Below are 24,736 nucleotides of genomic sequence, written 5' to 3' on the forward strand. Positions count from 1 at the left end.
AGAGACTATGGAGTTTTTAATCATGAAGACAACTCCAGAAAGATGACTTTCAGTTTTGGATTTGCCTGACCAGTAGAGTGTATAGCCAGCACCATGTTCCTTAAGGCTACCTTCCTCATGAAGGCGAACTTCACTGAGAGCAGCAGTATCGATGTTAAGTCGTGAAAATTCGTGGGCAATTAGCATAGAACAGCACTCAGGACGCCAGCTGTTTGCTGTATCAAGCATGGTTCTGATGTTCCAACATCCAAGTGCCAATCTGGACACACCTTTAGAGGCAGGTGTATGCCTTTGTCTCCTTGTCTTTAATCAACCGCAACAGAAGATGCCCGTTGGCCTCGGCTAGCCAACCAGGTGGAGGGGGAGATGAACTTTGGTTAGGCCACCTTTTCTAGGCCTCTCTCCATATGGAGCAAGCGGTGCTCTCCTTGAAAAAAAGGCTGCTTGGTCATTCAGGATACTGCCGAACAAGACTGTCATCTCCTGAGTAGGTCTCAAGCGACCAATGTCCTGAACTGCCTCCATGCATGGTTGGATCTGTGACTTCCAGTGCACCTTATCACCTGCCGTTTCGTCCCTTGCCTGTCGCTACAGGGCTTTGCAAGTGTGGGTAAACCCTCCAGGCCTGCACAGTGGATTTTTTAGGTGAGGCACAGCGTGCACAGAACTGGCCCCACCCTTTACACCTGAGGTTTATCTGCCAGGGCCTAGTGAGCTTGGACAGTGACAGCAAAGTCCTCAGGTCGTAGGTTTGATTAGAGTGTCTTTCTCTTAGATGGATGGCCTTACAGGGCTATACGAGCTCCATCTGCCTGGGTTTGAAGTTAGAGTTGTCCTTCTCCTAGGATGGTTGCCTGAAGGCTAGTGAACCCATCCTGCCCATGGGCACACTTTGTCTGACCCTTCAGTTGAGACCTGTCTGGCATGGGAGACCCTACTGGAGGCATGTGCCATCACCAGCATAGCTCCCAACCTCACAAGGGCATGCAAGCTCTTTCCCCACGACAAGGGGGTATCCACGAAAGAGATCCTATAAGTACACTGCAAATAAAAGACAGACTAGGGACAACGTAAGCCTTCTCTGGAAGCTATCAGAACTGGCTACCCTTGATTTGGAAAAGGCTGAGGTTCTTAATGATTTCTTTGTCTCAGTCTTCACTGGCAAATGCTCTGACCACACCACCCAAGTCTTGGAAGGCAGATGCAGGGACTGTGAGAATGAAGACCTTGCGCCCACTGTAGAAGAGGATCTGGTTCGAGACCATCTTAAGAACCTGAACGTGCACAAGTCCATGGGACCTGATGAAATCCATCCACGGGTCCTGAAGGAGCTGGCTAATGAAGTTCCTAAGCTGCTGGCCATCATATTTGAAAATCATGGCAGTCAGGTGAAGTTCCTGAAGACTGGAAAAAGGGAAATATAACCCCATTTTCAAGAAGGGGAAAATGGATGACCCAGGGAACTACAGGCCAGTCACTCTCACCTCTGTGACTGGCAAAATCTTGGGGCAGATTCTCCTGGATGGCATGCTAAGGCACATGAAAATCAACAAGGTGCTTGGTGACAGCCAGCATGGCTTCACTAAGGGGAAATCCTGCCTGACCAATTTGGTGGCCTTCTATGATGGGGCTACAGAACTGATGGACGCAGTAGAGAAGCTGATGCCATCTACCTGGACTTGTGCAAAGTGTTCGACACTGTCCCACATGACATCCTTGTCTCTAAATTGGAGAAACATCAATTTCATAGAGCAACCACTCGGTGAACAAAGAACTGGCTGGATGGCCGCACACAGAGAGTTGTGGTCAATGGCTCAGTGTCCAGCTGGAGTCCCATAATGAGTAGCGTCCTTCAGGGATTGGTGGTGGAACCGGTCTTGTTCAACATCTTTGTCAGTGACATGGACAGTGGGATTGAGTGCACCCTCAGCAAGTTTGCCGATGACACCAAGCTGTGTGGTTCGGTTGATACACTGGAGGGAAGGAATGCCATCCAGAGGGACCTTGACAGGCTTGTGAGGTGGGCTGATGCCAACCTCATGAAGTTTAACCCTGACAAGTGCCAGGCCCTACACCTGGGTCGGAGCAATCCCAGGTGCAGCTACAGGTTGGGCAAAGAGGAGATTGAGAGCAGCCCTGCAGAGAAGGACTTTGGGGTGCTGGTTGATGAGAAAATGAACATGAGCCGGCTTCAGTGTGCGCTTGCAGCCCAGAAAGCCAACCATATCCTGGGCTGCATCAAAAGGAGCGTAACCAGCAGGTCAAAGGAGGTGATCCTGCCCCTCTACTCTGCTCTCATGAGACCTCACCTGGAGTATTGTGTGCAGTTCTGGTGTCCTCAACATAAAAAGGACATGGAACTGTTGGAACAAGTCCAGAGAAGGCCCACTAGGATGATCAGGGGACTGGAGCACCTCCCATATGAAGACAGACTGAGAAAGTTGGGGCTGTTCAGCCTGGAGAAGAGAAGGCTGCGTGGAGACCTCATAGCAGTCTTACAATATCTGAAGGGGGGCTATAAGGATGCTGGGGAGGGACTATTCACTAGGGACTGTAATGATAGGACAAGGGGTAATGGGTTAAAACTTAAACAGGGGAAGTTTAGATTGGAGATAAGGAGGAAGTTCTTTACTCTAAGGGTGATGAGGCATTGCAATGGTTTGCCCAGGGAAGTTGTGAATGCTCCATCCCTGACGGTGTTCAAGGCCAGGTTGGACAGAGCCTTGGGTGACATGGTTTAGTGTGAGGTGTCCCTGCCCATGGCAGGGGGGTTGGAACTTGATGATCTTAAAGGTCCTTTCCAACCCTAAATATTGTATGATTCTATGATTCTATTTCATTGCAGCATTTGTAAATAAAGAGGCTAAACGCACACGCTGCTTTCACAACTAGTTCTACTTTATTCACTCAAGCATATATATAGCATAGATATGGGTCTGAGCCATGAAGCCAAACAGCAACTACATCATTCCCAGTGACGGTTTTCAGTCACTGTAAATTCCGTTCTATGAACAATCACTCCCGAGGCTGCTTCCCAGCCCGACCTTGCACTCAAACACTCCATGGCTTACCCAAGACCCAGATGCACTACCAGCAATTCTTCTTCTTCTTTAATTATCCACAGAGCAGGAAAAGGACAGCTTGCAGTTCCCACATTTCATCCCAGTCTTTATAACTTGTAAGAGTTGTGGTTGGAGTGGCTTCTTCAGACACGGTCTTAAAAAAATCTTTGCAAGCATAACACCAGGATCATTCTATTCAAATACTAATAATTGAAGACATTAATCTTATACTCCAACAGCCTTTATACAAATTAAGACCTGTCTTTCCTCCCAATATGTATTTATCACATACACATTTTCACATGCTTGTTCAAAAATAATTCACACTTCTTTGTCTCACAAAGGAAGAAAGGTTTTACGGTTTGGTCCACCATGACTGTATTTATGGGTGCAGCCATTTATCCCTGGTGGCTAAATGGCAAGAGCATTTTGCTAGTTTTCACAGAGGTTTCCTGGTATTACCACAGTTTCCCTCAGAGTTATGTGACAGTCCCAGGAGAGCTGCAAGTATCCTTCTGTAGGCTTAAATTATAGGTTCAAACTAACAATAGTGTGTGTGGCTTTAAACTAACACAGTAAAATACAGCAAACTGTTCTAACTTGCTAACACATAGAGAGTAAGGAATGTCCAGCTGACGGGGGAAGGAACATCATGGGATTGATAACAACTAAGAAGACAGTAAATAAGACCAAGGATGCCAGCCTTCAAGATAGCAGAATGGTGTCCAGTGTGGAGCGAGACTGGAACAGAACAGAAGCAAGGATACACCACTGCTAACTCAGCACTAGGACCTTGAGAGCATGCACAAGCACTGAGGTCATTCAGTAAACACAGTGAGGAAGACTATCAGTAACCACCAGAAACCCTCACTCAGCAAGAAAGCACATGCATAATTAGGATGCAACTATTATAATTAGTTTTGGAAAATCTCATGAATATGTAAAACATTTCCTGGGAAGACTTTGACTATCCACGAGTATGCTAAATATATAGCCACTGCCAGCAAGTTAAGGGGTGCAATCACCTTTGCAAAACTATTCACACTGCAATAAAGTATGCCTGCTTTCTACAACTCCAAGTTGAGTTTTAGAGTTTCTCCAACCAACTTTTGTGGTAACACTTCTAGTCTGGTGTCCTTCCAAATACAGCTTTCAAAAATGGTGCAAAAAATTCTACAACAGTCAGATATGGGATTACTTGTTTTCAAACTTACACTCTTCCTACTCAGTAATACTTGGATTTTATCCTAAGGGCAAAGTATATCATAGAATCTTAGAATCAGCTAGGTTGTAAGAAGCCTTTAAGGTCATCAAGAGCAAACATTACTCCAGGACTGCCAAGTCCACCACTAAACCATATCGCTGAGGACCTCACCTGCATGGTTTTTGAACACTTGCTTTACTGAAGTCCAGACAGACAATGTCCACAGCCTTTCCCTCATTAACCAGGCAGATCACCTTATCATAGAAGGAGATCAGGTTAGTCAAGCAGGACCTGCCCATGAACATATGCTGACTGGGCCTGATCCCCTACTTTTCCTGCACGTGCTGTGTGACTTCAATGTCTCCTGGTAATAATTTCATTATTTATTTTTCCTAGTTCTTCATCTCCTTTCTACTCATCTGAAGAAAAAAAAAATGGCTTACATCTCACTAAATTATTAATTAGGTAAAAACATATTTCACAGTTGATTTTTTTTTAATGAAAAGCATATCTTCCTATCAGTTCTGCATGTTTTTTAATATAACTCCATGTCCCTGCTTCTTGCTTTATAAGACTGGAAGCTCCTGATGATCTTTCATATTTTTATACTTTTAACTACAGTATCTCCTTAGTTCAGAAACCCCAGTTGTCTTAGACACACTTCCCACAACTAGTCATGCCTTATCTGTACTCATCAGAGCCACTATTTCCACTGGATTTTAAATGAGCATGTCACGTTGTATTTTTGTTAATGAAGTACACAGTGACAGTGAGAATTTACATGAGTTTTGCTCACAAAGCCCAGCTGACAGAGTTAATTTGGACCACAGAAGACTGAATGAACAGTCCATTGTCCCTCTCCCAACGCCATCATCTTTCCCTGTTGTCCTGGGTTCAGCAGTAGCAGTCATGTTTCTCCTTCTTGGTAGCTGGTGCAGTGCAGTGTTTTGACTTTCGGCCTGGGAACAGAACTGATAACAAGGATGTTTTGGTTTGGCCAAGGACTTTGTGAGCCTCATGCTCTGCCAGGGAGGAGGGGAGGCCAGGAGGAAGCAGAGACAGGACACCTGACCCAAATTGACCAAAGAGGTATTCCATACCACAGCACGTCATGCCCAGGAGGTAACTGGGAGTTAGCCGGAAGGGCTGGGAGACTGCGGGGTTGGAGGAGGTATCGGTCGGAGCTTGGTCGGGCTTGGGGGGCGAGTTATCGGTCAGTTGGTGCTGAGGTGTTGTATTCTCTTCCCTTGTTATTTTCCTTTATCATTATTATCATTGGTGGTAGCAGTAGTGATCTGTGTTATACCTTAGTTACTAAACTGTTCTTATCTCAACCCGTGGGAGTTGCATTCTTTTTTCGATTCTCCTCTCCGTCCCTCCGAGAGCAGGGGGAGGGCAAGAAAGGGGGGGAAGTGAGCGAACGAATTAGCTGACTGGGTTTAAACCATGACACCTGTGTTGCCTTCAATTTTTCAAAATATAATTTAATCTATTACATTGGTCAGATTTCTCAGAACCATGACTGTCAAGTCAGACCTCTCAACTTGACTAGCTCGATCGTGTTTCACAAATTTTGTCACTTTAATTGCTCATTTGCTTTTTGCCAAGAGTAACTTTTGTCAAGATTGTCTTGACAAAAGCAAGTGAGCAATTAAAGTAGCAAAATTCGTGAAAAATTGGAAAAAAGCCCACAAACAAAACCAAAAATCAGGTAACCAGTAACCCAGTTCTCACATCTATCTTAGCTTGCAGTGGATAACAATCCACTGTTTATTTCTATTCTTTGGTTTCTGTCTCTCAGATGGTTTTCTGAGTAATAAAGCTGTCCTTTAGCACTTCAGCAGTTCAAGTAATGATGCTGTTTTGTTTCACACCTCGGGGGTTCTCACTTAAGATACTTCTTGTGAGAGTCCACGTGGAGGGTTTATTGAGTTCTAAATGCATGATGCCACCGGCTCCTTTTGTTAGACATAAAACCTTTGTTACTTTGAGTAAGAGTAGTGCTTTTGCTAGAGAATTTGGTATTTGTAGTTTTGTACCTACAAAGCATATGTAGGCAGCAGCATCCCTCAGCAGACTGTGCCACTGCAACAAGCCCTACTAAAGGGGCTTTACACTTTATTCTAGAGAGGACACAGCAATTTTCATTACATGTATAGAAAATATTTACTAGCTAAAACTGTCCAGTGCTGGAACTTATCTCATATTCTCCCTTAATACAAAGAAATAGATATTTAAGTTATTCTTTGAAGGAAAAAAATTAGACACAGGTAGGACTTAATGATAAATACATTCTCACACACACCTAACGAACACATTCCTGAGCATCATCTGAAATACCAAATGGCAAGATGAACAAATTATTGCTTACTCTACTACTACTAGTAATTCTGAAAAATATTATGACATCTGACTTTAACTCCAGTAGATCAGCATAAGCAATATTCCTTTTTCCAGCAGAAAAAGTTCTTGTCTATGAGGACTGAAAGTGATTACTCAGTTGTTAACAGAGCAAAATACTTCACACTGCAGAATCAAAACTTTGCAACTGCAGGCATTCTTTCAACCATCTTGAAGATAGGCTGAATAATGACGACCAGATTCTCATGCAAGTTAAGTGCCTGCATTTCAGGTGGAACTATCCTTCCCTCCTTGGCATATTAATTTTGAAACTAGATGAAGTAAATCACTTTTTCTTTTCCCCCAAATTAGTTAGCATTCTAAAATTGAAGTGCTCTCTCAGAAGTATAAATATGCTGAAAAACAAAGTTCTGTTTAACAAACTCATAAATTAATGAGGTTTGATGTGCCCTTCCAGATTTCATCAAGTCACTATTTAGAGGGGCTCTGAGTCAGAGACTATATACAAACTCTGAAAAGACTCTTTCTCTCTTAATCTCATGGCACAAACACTCTTTGTTCCCACAAAATGCCACAGTGCTCAGTTCCACCTTTTTTTTTTTGTGTTCTTAAAGAGTGTAACTGCATGAACCTCAGTACTTTCATGGAGGTGTGTTTTTTTTCTGTTATTCATTTTCACTTTCACTATTTTACAGACCTCCTCTACATGCCAATACAATAATTTCCTTTTAAAGATAATTCCTTAAACCAGTCCCAGCTGCACTCTTCCCAGCATTCCCGTTTGTGGCTTTTCCAGACATACTGGACAGAGCACACAGAGCAAGGGCTGTCTTCTTTTGCACAGCTTTCTCTTTCATTTCACATTCATATCCTAAGAAGACAACATACACCTTACGTACAGTATACATCCCTTGAGCACTCCTAAAACAGAGATCAGTGAATATGCAATTTTGTGCCAACAGAGCTTGAAAGTAATTAATTACAACTGGGGATGTATATGTGTGTTTCATAATCTTTTTAGAGAGCTAAAAATCAGTGACTAGCTGTATATGTCTTCTAGATCTCAATCTGTACAAGCATTTGTACTAGACAATGAAAATGTCACCCTCAAAGGGTGACTACAGATAACGTTTCCACTTTCAGCATTGATGTATTCCTAGAGCAGAGACTTTTCCCAGAAGCAAGGAAATACTGAGGAAACTCTATAAGTGTTACGCTCGACTGACAGTACTAAAGGTTGTGCATAAGTTCAGCAGGTAAGAACACCCCACAGCATGAAAGAACTGCAAGTACCACAAGAACACACAAAACTGAGAACACATTCAGTTTCTCTAAGTTAGCCCCATCAGAAGCTGCACTTTCTGGAAATCAAAATACATAAATTGTAACTAGTGACTTTTTTTCTCCAAGTTAATTTATAAAGTGTATCCCAACTAGGTCCCTCTTGCTTATGATAGAAGGAAGAGCTACCAGTCTACCCTACAACAAATGAAACATCAAAAGATCCCGACAGCTTCCTGACAAGTATGTTTTGCTGAGTCCGTAAAGACCATGGAGACTACGTTTTTTAAAATACTTTAACTGCAGACTTGCAGCTACTCTATTCCTACTGTTCTTCTATAATGGCACTAAGCAAAAGTCAGTAGGGGTTTGCATATACAAAATAGGAAAAGGGGGAATAGCTTTAAATGGAAAGAGGGTAGATTTAGATTAGACATATTGGAAAGAAATTCTTTACTGTGAGGGTGGTGAGACACTGGCACTTCGAACAACCTGGTCCAGTGGAAGGCTCCCTGGCCATGGCAAGGGGCTGGAACTAGATGACCTTTAAGGTCCCTTCCAACCCAAACCATTCTGTGACTCAATGACACACAAACCCCAAGAACTTTGTATAAAAGTCTGAATTAAGTTTTAATTGAAATTTGATTTTTAAGACTGAAGAGAACACACCAACTCATTCCCTCGGAGGAGGAAAGCGTTTCAAGCATTAAAACCAGCAAACAACAGCTTATGGACCACGACTGGCGGTGGACGAACTACCACTTCGCGCCTCAGACCGAAGCCTGACTCCACCTCAGGACCGGCCTCTCCGTTCCACCGCCACCGCTGGCGGCAGAGCGCGCCCACACTGCCCGGGCCCGGCCGAGGCGCGAGGTGTCCGCCAGGGGGCCCTCGCCGCCCAGGTAGCACGCGGAACAGCCGCTAGGCGGCGGCCTCGGAACCGTTAAGCGCGGGCGCAGCGGCCAGGCGCAGTACGCTGCTCCACCGCCAGGGCGTCGGCACGCCGCCCGCTTCTGCCCCGCTATGGCGGAGAGCGTAGAGCGTAGAGCGTGAACCCATTCCGGAGTAGCGGCGCTAAGCACCGCTTCCGGTTCCGTGTCGCTCCCCGGCCGCCTATCCGTATCGCCGCTCCTCCCCTTCCAGGCCTCTGCCCCGGCCTTTCGCCTGGCTTCTTCTGGTTCCCCGGCTGGGGCTTCCATGCGTGCGACGGTTGGCGCCAGGAGGGGGAGCTCGCGGGTCGATTGTTAGATACCGCCGTTGCCGCCATCGCAGCCGGGCGGCTTCCGTCTCCTCGCCTTCCCCAACATGGCAGCGGCGGCGGGAGGCTGCCGCGGAACTCGCAGGCCGGTGCTGCTGACGCCCCGCGGCAACGGGTACCGCACCGTGTTTCTCTTCGACCGGCGCCAGGAGCAGGCGGACCCGGACGAGAAAGTGCTCAACTACGGCAAGGACAACTACCGGGGCTTTCGCAGCGCCGTCCGCCAGGTGCTGGGGACAGGCAGGGAGGGCGGGAGAGCGGCGGCGAGGGGCACAGCCGCCCCGTTAACGCTGCCCTGGCGGCGGGGTCAGGAGCGGGCGAGCAGCGCGGGACGTGGGGAGTGAGGGCTGCCGGCATGTGCCGCAGCCCCACGTGTCGAAGGAAGACGCGAGGGGGGCCAGTCTCGGCGGCACGCTCCCATCCCGGGGTCGTTGCGCTGTCGGGGGGAGGAGGGAACGCGCCTCCACCACCCGGCCTGGGGCGCTCGGGTCACCGCGCTGCTTTCTCCCATCAAACTTTCCTGCCAGGCCGGGCGGGCGGGCGTCGAGGGTGGACCGCGCCCGCGCTCCTGACGGCAGCGGGCACCGTTCCGGCCGGCTGTAGGGCGGCCGGCTGTGCGGTGCAGAGCTGCTCCGCGGGAGCAGCCCCTGGCGGCGGGCGGGAGGGGAGCGGCGGCACAGGAGCTCCCCCACGCGGGGAAGCGGCGGCGGTGCGGGGCGGCTAGCCGGATGGCCGGGCTGTCGGAGCGCCGGAGCTTGTGCAATTCAAGGTGCGGGCGGGAAGCGCCGGTCGTTTCCTGGTTTGAGCCCTGTAGCTGCCCTTCGGAAGCCCGAAGGGGTGGCTGTCGGTCGGACGGTTCACCTGGCTGGGTCTTGGCTGTCTCGATGTCCTTTCGGTTTCGTTTCATTATGCAAAGCGAGAACTTACGCTGTCTTCAGACCTCTGGGAGGTGGCGATTTCTGTCTGCCTACGAGCTGTTTACTTCAGTTTGCTAGCGATACCAGAAGGCGTCACCCACTTTCTGTCGTGGTTTCTTTTTCTGAAGGAGCAATAAATGCCATAAAACCTGTTAGCTGCCTGCACATGTTTTATGTTGAGGAAAATAAGCTGTAAATTGCACACTAATTTAGTCTGATAGCATATTCTGTTTTAGTTTCCTTATCCAGTTTTATTTGCACTTTGTTCTCCAGCATATAAACTCTTGGGGAATATTGCTTTGTTTGTCCTGTGTCTGGGTAATCTTTAATGTTTTCCTACTGAGATGGAAGCGCCGAGTTATCAAGGTTAGCAGGAGTAGCTGTTACGCATGACTATCTCCTCCTTGCATGGTCCTTCTGCCTCAGTGGTCTCCCACTTCAGTGTTCAAAATGGAATGTACTTTATTAGATGTACCGAATCTGTACTGCCGCTACTTCAGGTGCTGCAACTCAGCAGTAATTTGGCTGTGGAGTGTTAGCACATCCCTTGATCTCATCAGTGCCCCTAAAGTTCAGAAGGCTAGAAGAAACAAGCAAGTGAATGGAATACAGAAATCTGTAGACTTTACTTATCGTAACATTCAGAGAAGTTAGTGGGATGGGTTCATGGCCTTCTAATAGCCAACTTCCTCTTTAGCGAAGCATCATCATACCTCCTAGGAGTAATCTATGAACCAACTTCCTCTTTAATGGAGCATCATTATAGGGGTTCATACCTCATATGAATAATAGTGAGTATTCTGTGATTTCCTTCAAGAGTTGTCTTAATGGATCCCATTTCAATTGTACCTACTGGATGGATCACAAGGATACTTCATATTTTCAGTATTCAGAGCAAATATGTTGATGATTAACCCATCTTTGTTTCTTAACTTTGGTAATTAATTGTTTGACAGAGATTAACACTAATTTTCAATTTGTTACAGTCAAGGAAGTCTTAGTTTTCATGGCTTTTTATTATATATGTGCATGCTCCAGCGACTTCTGTTTCCATGTGTCCTCACAGTGCTCATTACTTCACAGAGCTTTTGCCACAACTTCCCAGCCCCAACTTCCTCAGCCTATCTTCATACGGGAGGTGCTCCAATCCACTGATCAGCCTCATGGCCCTCCTCTGGACTGGTTCCAATGGTTCCATGTCCTTTTTATGTTGAGGACACCAGAACTGCACAATACTCCAAGTGAGGTCTCACGAGAGCAGAGCAGAGGGGCAGGATCACCTCCTTCGACCTGCTGGTCACACTCCTTTTGATGCAGCCCAGGATACAGTTGGCTTTCTGGGCTGCAAGCGCACACTGAAGCCGGCTCATGTTCATTTTCTCATCAACCAGCACCCCCAAGTCCTTCTCCGCAAGGCTGCTCTGAATCTCTTCTTTGCCCAACCTGTAGCTGTGCCTGGGACTGCTCTGACCAGGGTGTAGGACCTTGCACTTGTTATGGTTAAACTTCATAAGGTTGGCATCAGCCCACCTCACAAGTGGGTCAAGGTCCCTCTGGATGGCATTCCCGTGCAGGAAAAAAAAATAATGAATACTCAGCGCAAGGAAAATAAGCAGCAAAAAATCTGGATACTATAAACCTAACCTTCTACTGTGCCATTCAAGTTTTACTTTTGAAAGCACAGATAAGCATCTTTTCCCTCCAGGTATAATTACAGCTTCCCTGTTTTCCCTACCTCCAAGAAAGCTCTTCTGCTCTCAAAACCTTATGTACAGGTCAGCATTTACTTTAAAGGCAGAAAGAAGTTGGTTAGGATGCCTGCACACAACTGCAGCCTGCTAACTGAGCAAGGGCAGCCTCATCCTTCCAGCTCTACCCTGGATTCCAGGAGTGAGCCTTAACTAAGCCAACTGCAACAGCCTCGCAGACTACACCTGCCTTTCCCCTTGTGAGCTCATTGTTACGGTATCTACAGGCACCAGGTCCATTCCATGTCATTTAGAGATAAGTTCCTGAGTACATTCATGGACCAAGTATGGCAGTCCTAACTGTGGATAAACTCTTTTTCTTGTCTATGTCTGAATTTAAGAGGCTGCATCCTCTGTAAATGTTGGCAAACTTAGAAAATGTTTCAGTTTGAAAATACCACTTTCATGTCATGTCCCACAACATCATTGTCTCTAAATTGGAGAGACACATACTTGATGGATGGACCACCACCTGGAAAAAGAACTGGCTGGATGGGTCAATGCTCGCATGGAGACCAGCAACGAGTGGTGTCCCTCAGGGATGGGTATTGGTACTGATCTTGTTCAACATCTTTGTCGCTGACATGGACAGTGGGATTGAGTGTGCCCTCAGCAAGTTTGCCGATGACACCAAGCTGTGTGGTTTGGTTGATACGCTGGAGGGAAGGAATGCCATCCAGAGGGACCTTGACATGCTCGTGAGGTGGGCTGATGCCAGCCTTATGATTTAACCATTTAACCAGGTCCTACACCTGGGTCGGAGCAATCCCAGGCACAGCTACAGGTGGGGCAGAGAAGAGATTCAGAGCAGCCCTGCAGAGAAGGACTTGGGGGTGCTGGTTGATGAGAAAATGAACATGAGCCGGCTTCAGTGTGTGCTTGCAGCCCAGAAAGCCAACCGTACCCTGGGCGGCATCAAAAGGAGCGTGACCAGCAGGTCGAAGGAGGTGATCCTGCCCCTCTACTCTGCTCTCGTGAGACCTCACTTGGAGTATTGTGTGCAGTTCTGGTGTCCTCAACATAAAAAGGACATGGAACCATTGGAACAAGTCCAGAGGAGGGCCATGAGGCTGATCAGTGGATTGGAGCACCTCCCGTATGAAGATAGGCTGAGGAAGTTGGGGCTGTTCAGCCTGGAAAAGAGAAGGCTGCGTGGAGACCTCATAGCAGCCTTCCAGTATCTGAAGGGGGCCTACAAGGATGCTGGGGAGGGACTCTTCATCAGGGACTGTAGTGACAGGACAAGGGGTAACAGGTTAAAACTTAAACAGGGGAAGTTTAGATTGGATATAAGGAAGAAATTCTTTGCTGTTAGGGTGGTGAGGCACTGGTATGGTTTGCCCAGAGAAGTTGTGAATGCTCCATCCCTGGCAGTGTTCAAGACCAGGTTGGATGAGGCCTTGGGTGATATGGTTTAGTATGGGGTGTCCCTGCCCATGGCAGGGGGGTTGGAACTTGGTGATCTTAAGGTCCTTTCCAACCTACTATTCTATGATTCTATATAGAAATGCGTGTAATGTGAAAGGCTAAGTTGAAGAGATATGACCGTAGAAGAGTTAAAAAGTAATAATTACTCCAGACCTCTAAGCCTGGCCATCAATGTCTTAATGTCATCTTCATTTGTTTCACTTGTACCAGATGCTGTGAGAAACTTAATGATTTTGCTGATGGATACTAACTGTATCTTTAACATAGTTGCAACTAGGGAGAAGGGAACTGAAAGAACGAAAGCAGGCTTCTAACAAAAGCTTAAGCAGTGTTTTAAGAATAATTTTGTGAGTCTGAATGCAGGGGATGGAAAGAAAAGAGGTATGGGAAATGATGAGGGCAAGCTGCTCTGGGAATGCAAGAGCTTCAGGGAAGAATCTGACTGAATGTGCAGAAAGCACCTGTAGGAGTCATGACTGCAGGACTGACGGGGTGGTTGGAGTCAAACAGGATTTGAATTGGCTTTTAATTGAGTTTCAAAGGCCTGGAAAGGCAGGAGAAAATACAGGTATTTAGGTTATCATTTTAAGAAAGAGATTAGTGAGGGTGGATGTAGAGGCATATGAGTCTATGTAGAAAACAGGATAGAAAGTCCAAAGCTACAAAAATATGTTCAAAAGTTGGAGGCAGCAATGCAGCCACAATCATTTAAGTTCAGAAGAGTACACTTCAGTGGTTTAATGGTAAAGAATTTTCTAAAAGAAATCTCGATTTATTTTTTTTTCCTTTTTTTTTTTTTGTTTGTTCGTTAATGTATGATATACTTGAAGAGCAGAAACATTAGTATGTATCCAACGTTAAGAAATATTTGGTTGGTTTAATGTCTCAAAAGGGTGCAATTAAATGTGGAACACCCTCTAGATCATGACTATTGCTGTTGTGGTTGCTGTTGTGGTTGCTGTTGTAGTTGCTGTTGTAGTTGCTGTTGTAGTTGCTGTTGTAGTTGCTGTTGTAGTTGCTGTTGTAGTTGCTGTTGTAGTTGCTGTTGTAGTTGCTGTTGTAGTTGCTGTTGTAGTTGCATAGTCTGTAATAGAGCTGTTCAGTCTTGTTTCTCAGCCTTCAAGGTGATTACCGGTAAGACAGTTCCTCCTGCTCAAAATTTTTGTTGCTCATTAGAACGTATTTTAGGGAGGTAAAAATCTAAACTACTTGAGTGCAAACAGTTTTGGCTAAGTTGAGAAAGCAAATGCAGTTAAGTTCTGGAATTAAACTATGTTGTGAATTAATATGGGGAAAATGTCTGGTCACTTCCCAGTAGCTTGTGGCAAAGGCCACTAGTTTACTTTGTGGGTTCTATTTATTTGGGTATTTTACGGAGTCCTTAGTTATCATAACTGAATAACCTGCAAATTTTGTAGGCATTTGGCATAGCTGATGATGAAAACTTTGTTATCACCACAACGAGCAGGAAGGAAATTACAGAAGACAACTTCAGTAAGTATCTAAGATAGGAAGATAAATACAGCTATTTCTTCTATTCATTGCAAAGACTGCATGATGATTGTTTGTGACATGCAATAATTAATTGGAAGTGTAAATCCTATAGTAGTTTGCCAAGAATTGTTACAAAATTGAGTTTCACAAGCAAGATTTTAACAACTACTCGTTAGTATGATGACAGTTATACAAGATGATCTTCAGTCTTCTGTCACAAGTTCTGTAAATGGTATGAAAAAATGTCATGTAAATAGCTATTGCCTGAGAAAAACTTGCATTAGTAAGCTTGGAAAAGTGAAAGGATTTTAAATTACATGCTGTTGCTAGGATGCTGAGCAGTCAATGCCTAAGAAAATACAGAGAACACCTGTGGCTAAGCCTGTACTAGCTTTGAGAGCAGAAGTTGCCTGGTGCAGTGCTCTTCAATGTACTTTGTATTTCATCTTCTCTGCAGGTGAACTTGTTGAAGATGGAATTACTTTATATTTGCTACAGTCAGTTGATCAAATGCTGCTTTTGGCAACCAAGGAGCGAATTGACTTCCTGCCCCACTACGATACCCTTGTCAAAAGTGGCATGTACGAGTACTATGCCAGTGAAGGGCAAAATCCTTTGCGTAAGTACTTGGCAAAATAATCTGGTGTAAATTATGTTTATATGTTGTATTACCCAGAGATTTTGTATCCAGGTCACATCAACCTTCCACAGATTAATATACTGCCTTTTACAATGTGGCTTGAATGTAAAATATAGTAGCATCTTTGATAGGTTTGTGTTCCAGAAGTATTGGAACAGGAGGAAAATAATTGAAACAGGAGAAGAAAAGATTTTGATTATGTCTGTCAATGTCTGTGGGCCTAGATAACAAAGTTTCTTGGCAACTTGCTCTAGTTTTGAAGTATTTGAAACTTTTGCTTGGGTCCATCTGGCAGTATCATCAACATAGATTTTCTGTTTTCTCTCCCTGCAAACTCTTGCCCAAAAGCCGAAGCATATTTATTTATGAAACAGAAAAATGATTTAAATGTCAATGTATGTCAATGTTGTTTTTTGAAGTCTGTTGATTTTTTTAGTATTAAAGCAAACTTTACTACTACTAAGGGAAAAGTAAACTTTCTTACATTTTCCTCTGTCATTACTGCTAAAGCAGCTTTGTTAGGGTGCTTTAAATCATCATTCTCTCTAAAAGAGAGTGAACAAGTTTCAGGTGTTTGTGAGAAACTTTTCATGTGCATTTTAGTCAATTATTGGTCTTACCTGTACTCTGAAATAGTTGACATAGGAAAAGGGTGATTCCTGCTCCAAGTGTACTGCATGTGTTCATATTGCTACCCCAAAAACCTTTAAAATGTTCCAAAAGTTCTGGTACTACTTCTTGTCATAACTCTTCAATCCCAAAGACACACTACAGTGATCAAGATTATGAACAGAATAACCTTTAAATCTACTTCTGTAATGACATTACTGGCATATTTTTTCCTCATGTGCTACTAAATCTCACTCTGAGACCCTAGTAGAGTAATCGTGAAATTCTGCAACACATCCATAATTCACATTTGCAGAACAGCTATATTAGACTGCCTACTTTTGTTTATTATGTACTGGAATTGACTTGTTAGAGCAAATAGCAATTTTTGAGCATGTGTAAGTGCACTGCAGCTGATGCTCCTTAGTTAGAACATCTCTTAAGGACATGCCTAACCGGTTTCAAGTGTTAATGAGGGGTCACTGTCCTTTGGTATGGAATAGTAAGGATAGATGATGGTAACTGGTGCTCCACGCTTGTTGTTAGCAGTGAAGAAATTTGCAAAGGATCTGAGAACTGTTTTTATACTTCAGAAACAACTAGAGGGAAAATGCCAAATGCTTCAGTGTTGCTATATGATACTGGCAAGGGATGGCCAGCGTGATTTGCACTGTAGCATTCTGAGGAATGTTGCCAATGAAACTTTATCGGAGACTGAATGGAAATATCTGTTCACTAGGGCTGATCAGTTGGAGTAAATTACTCCAAACAATGTATTTTTCTAGATTGATGCCATTGTCCTAAGTTAAATGCAATTTTTCACTAAAGTTAAGTAGTCCTAACTTAAATTAGATAAGGGCTCCAAGTATTTTTAATGTTTAGAAACACAAACTTGTGTGAGTAGTTTGTCTGGCTATTTCTGGTGTGTATTGCCATGTAACTGATAAAATTTGGGTTGTAGTTACGATTCACTAAATTGTTCAATCATTTTTACAGTTTTGTGTTCTTTTTGTAAAAAAATAACTTTGTAATTTGGAAGTTGTACAACGTATCTATTTAGTTTTTTTCAATGAATACATTCTTCCTTGATATTTTTTTACAAGTCAAAGTCAGTTTTTTATGTGCTTGACGCTTTCATATGAATCAAATTCATTCCTAATCATGGAAAAGAAGTTTGTCTTGTGGTAAGGAGCCTGTTAGTTCATCACTGTTCACACATACTTCCATAATTGTGTTCTTACATCAGCAGGTTCAATGATGAAACAAATCATAATGGTATATGTGCACGTTGTTTTGGTTTGGTTGTTTCTTTTTTAAGTCAAGATGTGATATAATTTTGATAGTTCTGATAGTGCTTAGCTCTTGTCTGTATTTTGGGAATTGCTCAAAGGAAACTAAGAAACTGCTCTGTGTGTGCCTGTTTTCTGAGTGCTGTCTTTTGAGAACAAGATTTTCATAGGTTTATTTTTCTTCAATTTCTTTAGCATTTGCCCTTGCTGAGTTGATCGACAATTCTCTGTCAGCTACATCCCGAAATACTGGTATTCGGAGCATACAGATAAAATTGGTAAGATAGAAATATGCTACTTTCTTCGGGTATAGTTTGCATTGTCTTTTCTTTCTGGTGCTCCTTGGTTTTTGTTTATTGTTTCTTTTCCCCTCAATACAGTTATTTGATGAATCCCAAGGAAAATCAGCTGTTGCTGTGATTGATAACGGAAGAGGAATGACTTCTAAACAGCTTAACAACTGGGCTGTGTATAGGTTGTCAAAGTTTACAAGGCAAGGTGACTTCGAAAGGTTAGAAAGTTTTGATCATTTTTACAGCAACTAGCAAACTCTGTGAAGGTTCACAGAATATAATTTTTAAGATGCATCTCTGTAACAACAGCTAAAATCTGTCATTCTGTGATTACAAATAAATAGACACTTTTTGTAGGTAGGAAATAGAGAAGCTTCATAACACAAAACCACTCTTATGATACTGTGAGAATGTTTGGGGTTTTTTTATTCTTGTGGCTTTTTCTACGCTGTCTTTGACTTGCCTACATACGCTTACGCACAATGTATGTTCTGCAGAGGTTTTTTATAGTGTGTTCATTTATTACCTGAAAGCCTTTTAGTAGTTCATTAACTAATGCATTTAATGTCTGTTATGCTACTAGACTAATGGATACAGAGATTTTGTTTAGGGGTTTTTTTGTTCATTTGGGGTTGTGGTTTTGGTGGTTTTTGTTTTGTTTTGTATCTTAGTTGTATATCGTTTAATGTAATATTATACCTGAAGATGACTAATTTTTGAAGGAGTTCTTTTGAAATGGTCTGCATTTAAAGAAGAAAGTGGAGGTTTATGGTGGGTTTTGCTACCTAGACAAATTAATTTTACAGTTTTGAATCTGTTCTCAAGAGATCTTCCATCTGCACAGCCAGGTTTAACCGTAGTGTACAAAATTCCAGAAAAGCAGTTCTGTACAGTTCTTGAGCTTTAGTCACTGTTTTAAATACTTTAAATCTAGGACAGTCAATGTCAAGATGAGGATCACAGCCTAGACACATATGCATGTAACTAATTTGTCTATGAGAAACTAGAGTAAAAAGTAATGGGGCAAAGGAACGTGGTAATATAGCTGAAGAGGGGCTTTTTGCGTTGGAAGCATCCTCAAATAGAATCACTAATAGCTATCAAACAACTGGAGATAATGGCATAAATAGTGATCCTGAGTCATCTAGTCATTTGTAAAAAAAAATCAGAGGTTTTTTAAATTGCTGTAGGTGAATTTAGTAACAGTAAAAATGTATAGTATTTTTAAGCTACAGGTTTAAACAGTGGGTTGATACCATTATTGGGAGCATAGCTGTAAGTTATACCAGGATACCATCTACACCTTGTTTTCATTTGGGACTGCTACAATTTAAAACCAGATGTTTGTCCTACTGTTTGCTTAAACTAGGTAAGACTGTTTGTCTGTCAAAGCTGACTTAAAAGACATGGGATTTAATTGCTGATGGCATATGTAGTCTTTCCAATAATGGTTGGCATTATTTCCCATTTTGGCTCAGAAGTATTTCTGTGAAAGGATGATGTTAGAAAGATGAGCTTTCTGTTTTGTAAACCATTTTCTTTTGCAGCAGCTTTGCATTATCTTGTCATGGTCTAAGGGAGAGCATTGAGGGATTTGCCTTTTTACCTTCTACTATTAAAACTCTGCGTAATTACTGTAGTTGTCACACAGACCTGTTGACTATGTCCCTGTTGCAGAGTTGTCACTGGAAAACAGTTTTCGTAGTAATAGTTTATTTTTCTGTCAAATTCTACCTGCCATATATTTTCCTCTCTTTCATCTGAACTTCAGTGTAAAAAGAGTGTACGTAGATAGTAATAAGCAAAAGAGTCAGATGAAAAAGTTGAACTTGTATGACTGAATAAGATCTGGTTTGGTAGAAAGACAGAAGTGTCTCATAAGATAACTCGGGAAAAGAGTTTGTCAGTCACCATCCTTTTAAAAAGAACACATCAAGAATTTTAGGCACATATGTTTAAGTGTTGCAGTTATAATAGGTCTAACATGAAGGTTTTTTTAACAAAGTGACTATAAGAAAAAAATTAATACAAGCTGTTTAAATCAGAAGTTTTTTTTTTTTTTAATTACTTTTGTTTTGAGAAAATGTATTAAAGGCACTTTTACTCTCAGTGATCATTCAGGTTATGTGCGCCCTTTGCCAGTGCCTCGTAGTTTGAATAGTGACATCTCGTATTTTGGAGTTGGAGGAAAGCAAGCAGTGTTTTTCATTGGACAGTGTGCCAGAGTAAGTAAATGTCAATCTTCATTTTAAAACATTTTTACATGATCATACTATCCTAGCTTTTAATCACAGACTTAAACTGTTTTATGTTAACTTTAAATCTTATTTTGATTTTAAATACTGTTTCTTTAATACAATCAGATGATAAGCAAACCTGCAGAGTCTCAGGATGTTCATGAACTTGTCCTTTCTAAAGAGGATTTTGAAAAGAAGGAGAAAAACAAAGAAGCTATATATAGCGGGTACATTCAAAACAGAAAGGTAAATAGCTTTCCTACTTTCTCCTTTTTAATTGAAAACATTTCCCAGGTTAACATGGTTTCATTTTGTAATATTCTTGTACTACCTGTTTAGGGGTATCTTTGTCTTACTGAATCATTTTACATGCAAATGTAAAGTACAAAAGTAAGCAATAGGAAACTTGAGTAAACTATATCATAAGGCTTTATTTGTATGTGATTCTTTTTTCTCTTTTCAGTTTGAAGGACAGAAATGCCATATAATTTGATGTATCAGGTTAAGAAAAATATTTTAAAATACATTTCTAACAACAGCAGCTGTTTTCTCATGTGTGAAACCGAAAGAAAAATGTCTGTTCTGTGAATTAGTAAAGAATAAATTAGAGAAACAAACTGTGCTTATGTAGAAGAACTAACTGGCATATTGGAGAAAGTCCAGCCAGATCAACAAAACCCAGTTGTTTCACAAAATTTCACTCACTTTGTAAAAGAAATGAACTGTTTAGTTTAAACAAAAATGAACAGTCCTGGTTGTTTTCATGAAGAATAAAAGGTTAAGTGAAAAGCTGTAAGATCAGGAAGAAGACTGAAAGGAACTGTCCTTTGGACATTTTTGAGCAAGGAGATAAAGGCAAAGGTACAGCAAAAAGTGCAGATGGGAACGTGAATGGGTGTTGTGTATGATAAGGTAATCAGACCCTGATTATAGGGCATATCTTGTGGGTAATATCAGTGTTCATGGCTTTTTGTATGGGTGAGAAAGGAGCAGGTGGTAAAATAAGGTTTTTATCATGCCAGTCTTAGGTCAGTGACTTGTGACAAAGAGTGAATCATCAGAAATATATGAGTTTTATTTTTAATAATTACAGAGATGGGAAGGTAGAGATGGTAAAGAAGGTAATAGAGATGGGCATAGAGATGGCAGAGAGGGTAACAGATGGGAATAGAGATGGTAGAGAAAGTAATAGAGATGGGAAGGTAGAGTCGCAGAAGTAGAAACTGAAAATAAAAGCAGACAAAATACTGGGTTTTATGTAGAGGGCACAAATGCTTTCCCTCCCCATTTGATATTATAAAAGGAGGATGGGAGATAGAAAAGTAGAAAATAAGCTAACACATTAGCCAGAGGAAACTAGCTGAATGAGGTGCGTAGCTACTACTAAAGAATTCAAGGAAGTGGTGCAATCGTTTGAAAAGATGTGGTAATAACATAAAATGAAAGTTAAGATGACATAGTTTAAAAAGACCTAACCAATTGCATGCAAAGTTCTATTAGAGGTAAAAAATAACTTGTAAATATCCAGGAGGGAAGAGATGATGTGAAGTACTCAAGTAGTAAAATTGAAGTGGAGATAACGAATAGACAAATTGAGTCTAGGAAATTTTTACAAATCATGGAAATAGCCAGGCCGTATCAATATGAAATTAAATGTGTGAATTTGTCTCTTTATTGTATTGAAAAATGGCCTGCAGTGCACATGGGTATCACACGGTGGCACATTAAACATGGTTAAACACATTTCTAGACTGAGCACTTCAAATGCAGTGATGAAAGTGACTTGAAAATGGACTTGATCAAGGGTGTCAGATTCTTAGTTTGTTGATTTTAATTTGTAAGCTTTTATTTCAAGCATTAATCCTTGTATACTTGGCATCATGTGTTCTGTATTATTTTCGTGTTGTGGGTTTTTTTAATCCCTTTCAAAGCTGGTGGGAATTCAGAAATTCAGTTTACATTCCTGCTCTTGTTATTTTACTTTTTGTAGCCATCTGACTCTACTCATATCACAAGTGATGATGAAAGATTTCTTCATAATCTAATATCAGAAGAAAGGGATAAAGAGAGTTTCACAGCAGTTGTCATTACAGGTGTACAGCCAGATCACATGCAGTACTTGAAAAACTACTTTCATCTTTGGACAAGGCAGCTGGCGTAAGTTGGTGATTTTAAAGATTTGATTTAAAAGTAGACTACTAACAAAGTCAGATAATGATGAATTATTTCCGTTTCTTATTTGGCCATTGGATTTATTCCTGTTAAGGCTCTTGATATATATATATTTTGATGCCACAGTTAGTCTTCCTAGCTAACTGGTTTTACAGAAACTGAATGGGGGCCCCCCATCTAAACAGACGTCAGTTTCAATGTCACGTTGTTGTTATAATCATATCCAATTTAATAATAATGTGAAAATTACATCTCTGATTATTAATAATGTGATGTTACTTTTCTGATAGCTGCACTCCTACCCTTGATACCTATTTTTTTTTGTATTTACTGGGCTTGAGTTGGGTTTAGTTTTGGTTTTAAACAACAAAAAAGCGGCTGCTTCATCTCAGTTTAAGACGGAGAACAATATATGATACTGTCCACTCAATACTAAAGTAGTATCATCAGTGGGCTTGCAGAGCCTGGAGATGTCTGTGGTATCTGTGAATTGTGCGGGATTATCTGTTAAGATCATCTGTCAATGTAAACTGAATTCTGAAGTCATAGCCTAATGTTAAAATCTGGCAAACCATAGACCTTTATTTTCAAGATCTAATTTTACTTTGCTGTTACCTGCAATCTAATAATAATAGATGAGAATTAATGTAAGAATTAGTAATACATTACATGAAATTAATTCAGTGTTACGTGTAAGAACTTGTGGCTGAAACCCTTTTTGACCTCATGAAAATACAGGGATACATCTACATTGATAGAGAACTTGGGTCCTTAGGTCTTAGTTATCTAAGATACCTTAGATAACACACACCTAAGAAGGTGGTGAACACCCTCTTAGGTGTGTGTTATTTCATTCCAGCGATCTCTTGAAGGGAAAGAAATGCCTCTATTTGAGATGAAACCCAGATGCAATTACACAAGTATATGCCTCGTAGCTATTACAGTAAAACCAATCAGGTTTAGCTTCCCAGTGATACACAGTCCTGCATCACTACTTCAGTGTAATGGCCTTTTTCTCCTCAAACACCTCCACATACCTTTCTGCCACACCTTGTGCCATACTTGCATGCCAGTTTTATTCTGCTTTAATGGCCTACAGCACATCCCTCATACTGTTTCATATGCTTTAAAGTGGAGGGAAGGGAGATGAACCCCCAAAATAATTATGTTTTAAGGTCATGGGAGCATCATTTGAAGTCTAGAAGAAATGCAGACAAAGCGCTAAGCAGTTTGGACGTACCAGTCTGCTCTGCTCTGAAGTCCTGTGCCAACGAGACCACGAGGAGCTTTTGTCTGGGAACCAAGATTTCTCCTTGGGGTGCATTCTGTTCACTTCTGGATGTTAGAAGCAAAACAATTATAAACACTTGCTGATGCATGTAACGTCATTCATTTAGTCCCATTGACTTGTGTAATCTCCTTTATCTGAAAATCACCTGTGTTGGGTTTAAGGACTCGCTCTTTGACATTGGAAGAATTAACTAGGCTGCTGAAAAGTTGAAGTGAATGGATTTAAACTCCTCAGTTTTCTCAAACTTCATATTCCTGTGAAAATAGTTAATCTATCTGACCACATAGATTTGGGGAGTTTTTAAATAGGGTGTCCTTATTTTTTTATAAATTACTTGTTTGTTAAATGTTTCTGTTATGATTAAATGATCAATACAAAACTGATACTGGAAACAATATGTGGAAAGCTTTTTGGCTTTAGTTCCTTCTCATCTCCAGAGTGCAGAACAAATTGCAGTAGTTTTATTAGTTTGCCCTTTGAGGTAAAGGATCTGTAGCGGTGTAACAATTATAATTTTTTTTCACTTACATATGTCTTTTTCCAATTTATAATGTTCAGAAATTAAAAAAAAATTATCCTAATATGATTCTGCATGAAAGAGATGAGAGTTGAAAGGAGCAAAAAGGGGTCATACCCTTTAGTAAATCTTCTGTACCAGATATACATGTTCTCATGGAGTTGATTTGTAACAATGCAGTGAAGCAGTTGTGTTTTAATTAAAATATGGTTTATTTAGATTTTTGAAAGTAATAATGTGCAAATTTTTTAATTTTATTTCCTGAGATTTATTTTCCATTTTTATTTCAGACACATCTATCACTATTATATCCACGGACCAAAAGGAAACGAAACTTATGCTGCAACAAAAGACATAAGCCCTTTCAACAACATTGACATTCAGGTAAGAGCTTATAACGTTATTAGTCAATTTTTTTTTTGACGGCAACTTACTTTATATTGTGCCTGTTTGTCTTTAATCGTGCATTTTGAACTACAGCATTTAAAGATATTTATGTAATTTATTTTTTGAAAAGTAATACTATTTATCATTGCAGTATAGAAACTAAGTCATTTTGCTAACAGTTAAGATAAATGTCACAAATGCTAATTACTGTAGGTTTTTTGGTCTAAGGAAAATCAACTTGTTTTGTATTTTTCCAGATTTCAATGTTTGAAAAAGGAAAAGTACCGAAGATTGTCAATCTTAGGGAGATCAAAGATGACATGCAGACATTGTATATAAATACTGCAGCAGACAGTTTTGAGTTTAAAGCACATTTTGAAGGAGAAGGTATAGTGGAAGGCATCATCCGATATCATCCCTTCCTGTATGATAAAGAAACATACCCTGATGATCCGTGTTTTCCATCAAGTGAGTGACATATTTTGCTGCTCATCAATCCTATAATAGGCAATCCTACTGCTAACTGTTTTAATGAAATAAAAATAATA

General features: G+C 41.5%; 1 protein-coding gene across 1 annotated transcript in view; it reads left to right on the top strand.

Moving 5' to 3' along the window:
* Positions 1-9,047: 9,047 nt before the first annotated feature.
* SMCHD1 (structural maintenance of chromosomes flexible hinge domain containing 1) overlaps positions 9,048-24,736 on the top strand; it is a 65,926-nt gene continuing 50,237 nt past the window's right edge. Inside the window, exons 1-10 of the mRNA XM_062632889.1 lie at positions 9,048-9,393; positions 14,678-14,753; positions 15,211-15,372; positions 17,487-17,569; positions 17,672-17,802; positions 19,695-19,809; positions 19,948-20,067; positions 21,812-21,978; positions 24,092-24,185; positions 24,446-24,656. Coding sequence (XP_062488873.1) covers positions 9,214-9,393; positions 14,678-14,753; positions 15,211-15,372; positions 17,487-17,569; positions 17,672-17,802; positions 19,695-19,809; positions 19,948-20,067; positions 21,812-21,978; positions 24,092-24,185; positions 24,446-24,656 — 1,339 coding nt within the window. The 5' untranslated portion in view covers positions 9,048-9,213. The remainder of the gene's footprint in view (positions 9,394-14,677; positions 14,754-15,210; positions 15,373-17,486; positions 17,570-17,671; positions 17,803-19,694; positions 19,810-19,947; positions 20,068-21,811; positions 21,979-24,091; positions 24,186-24,445; positions 24,657-24,736) is intronic.

This window comes from Pezoporus occidentalis, unplaced genomic scaffold (genome assembly GCF_034315485.1).
Source record: "Pezoporus occidentalis ecotype Australia unplaced genomic scaffold, CSIRO_AGI_Poc_V1 ctg4, whole genome shotgun sequence".
Taxonomy (NCBI): Eukaryota; Metazoa; Chordata; class Aves; order Psittaciformes; family Psittacidae; genus Pezoporus; species Pezoporus occidentalis.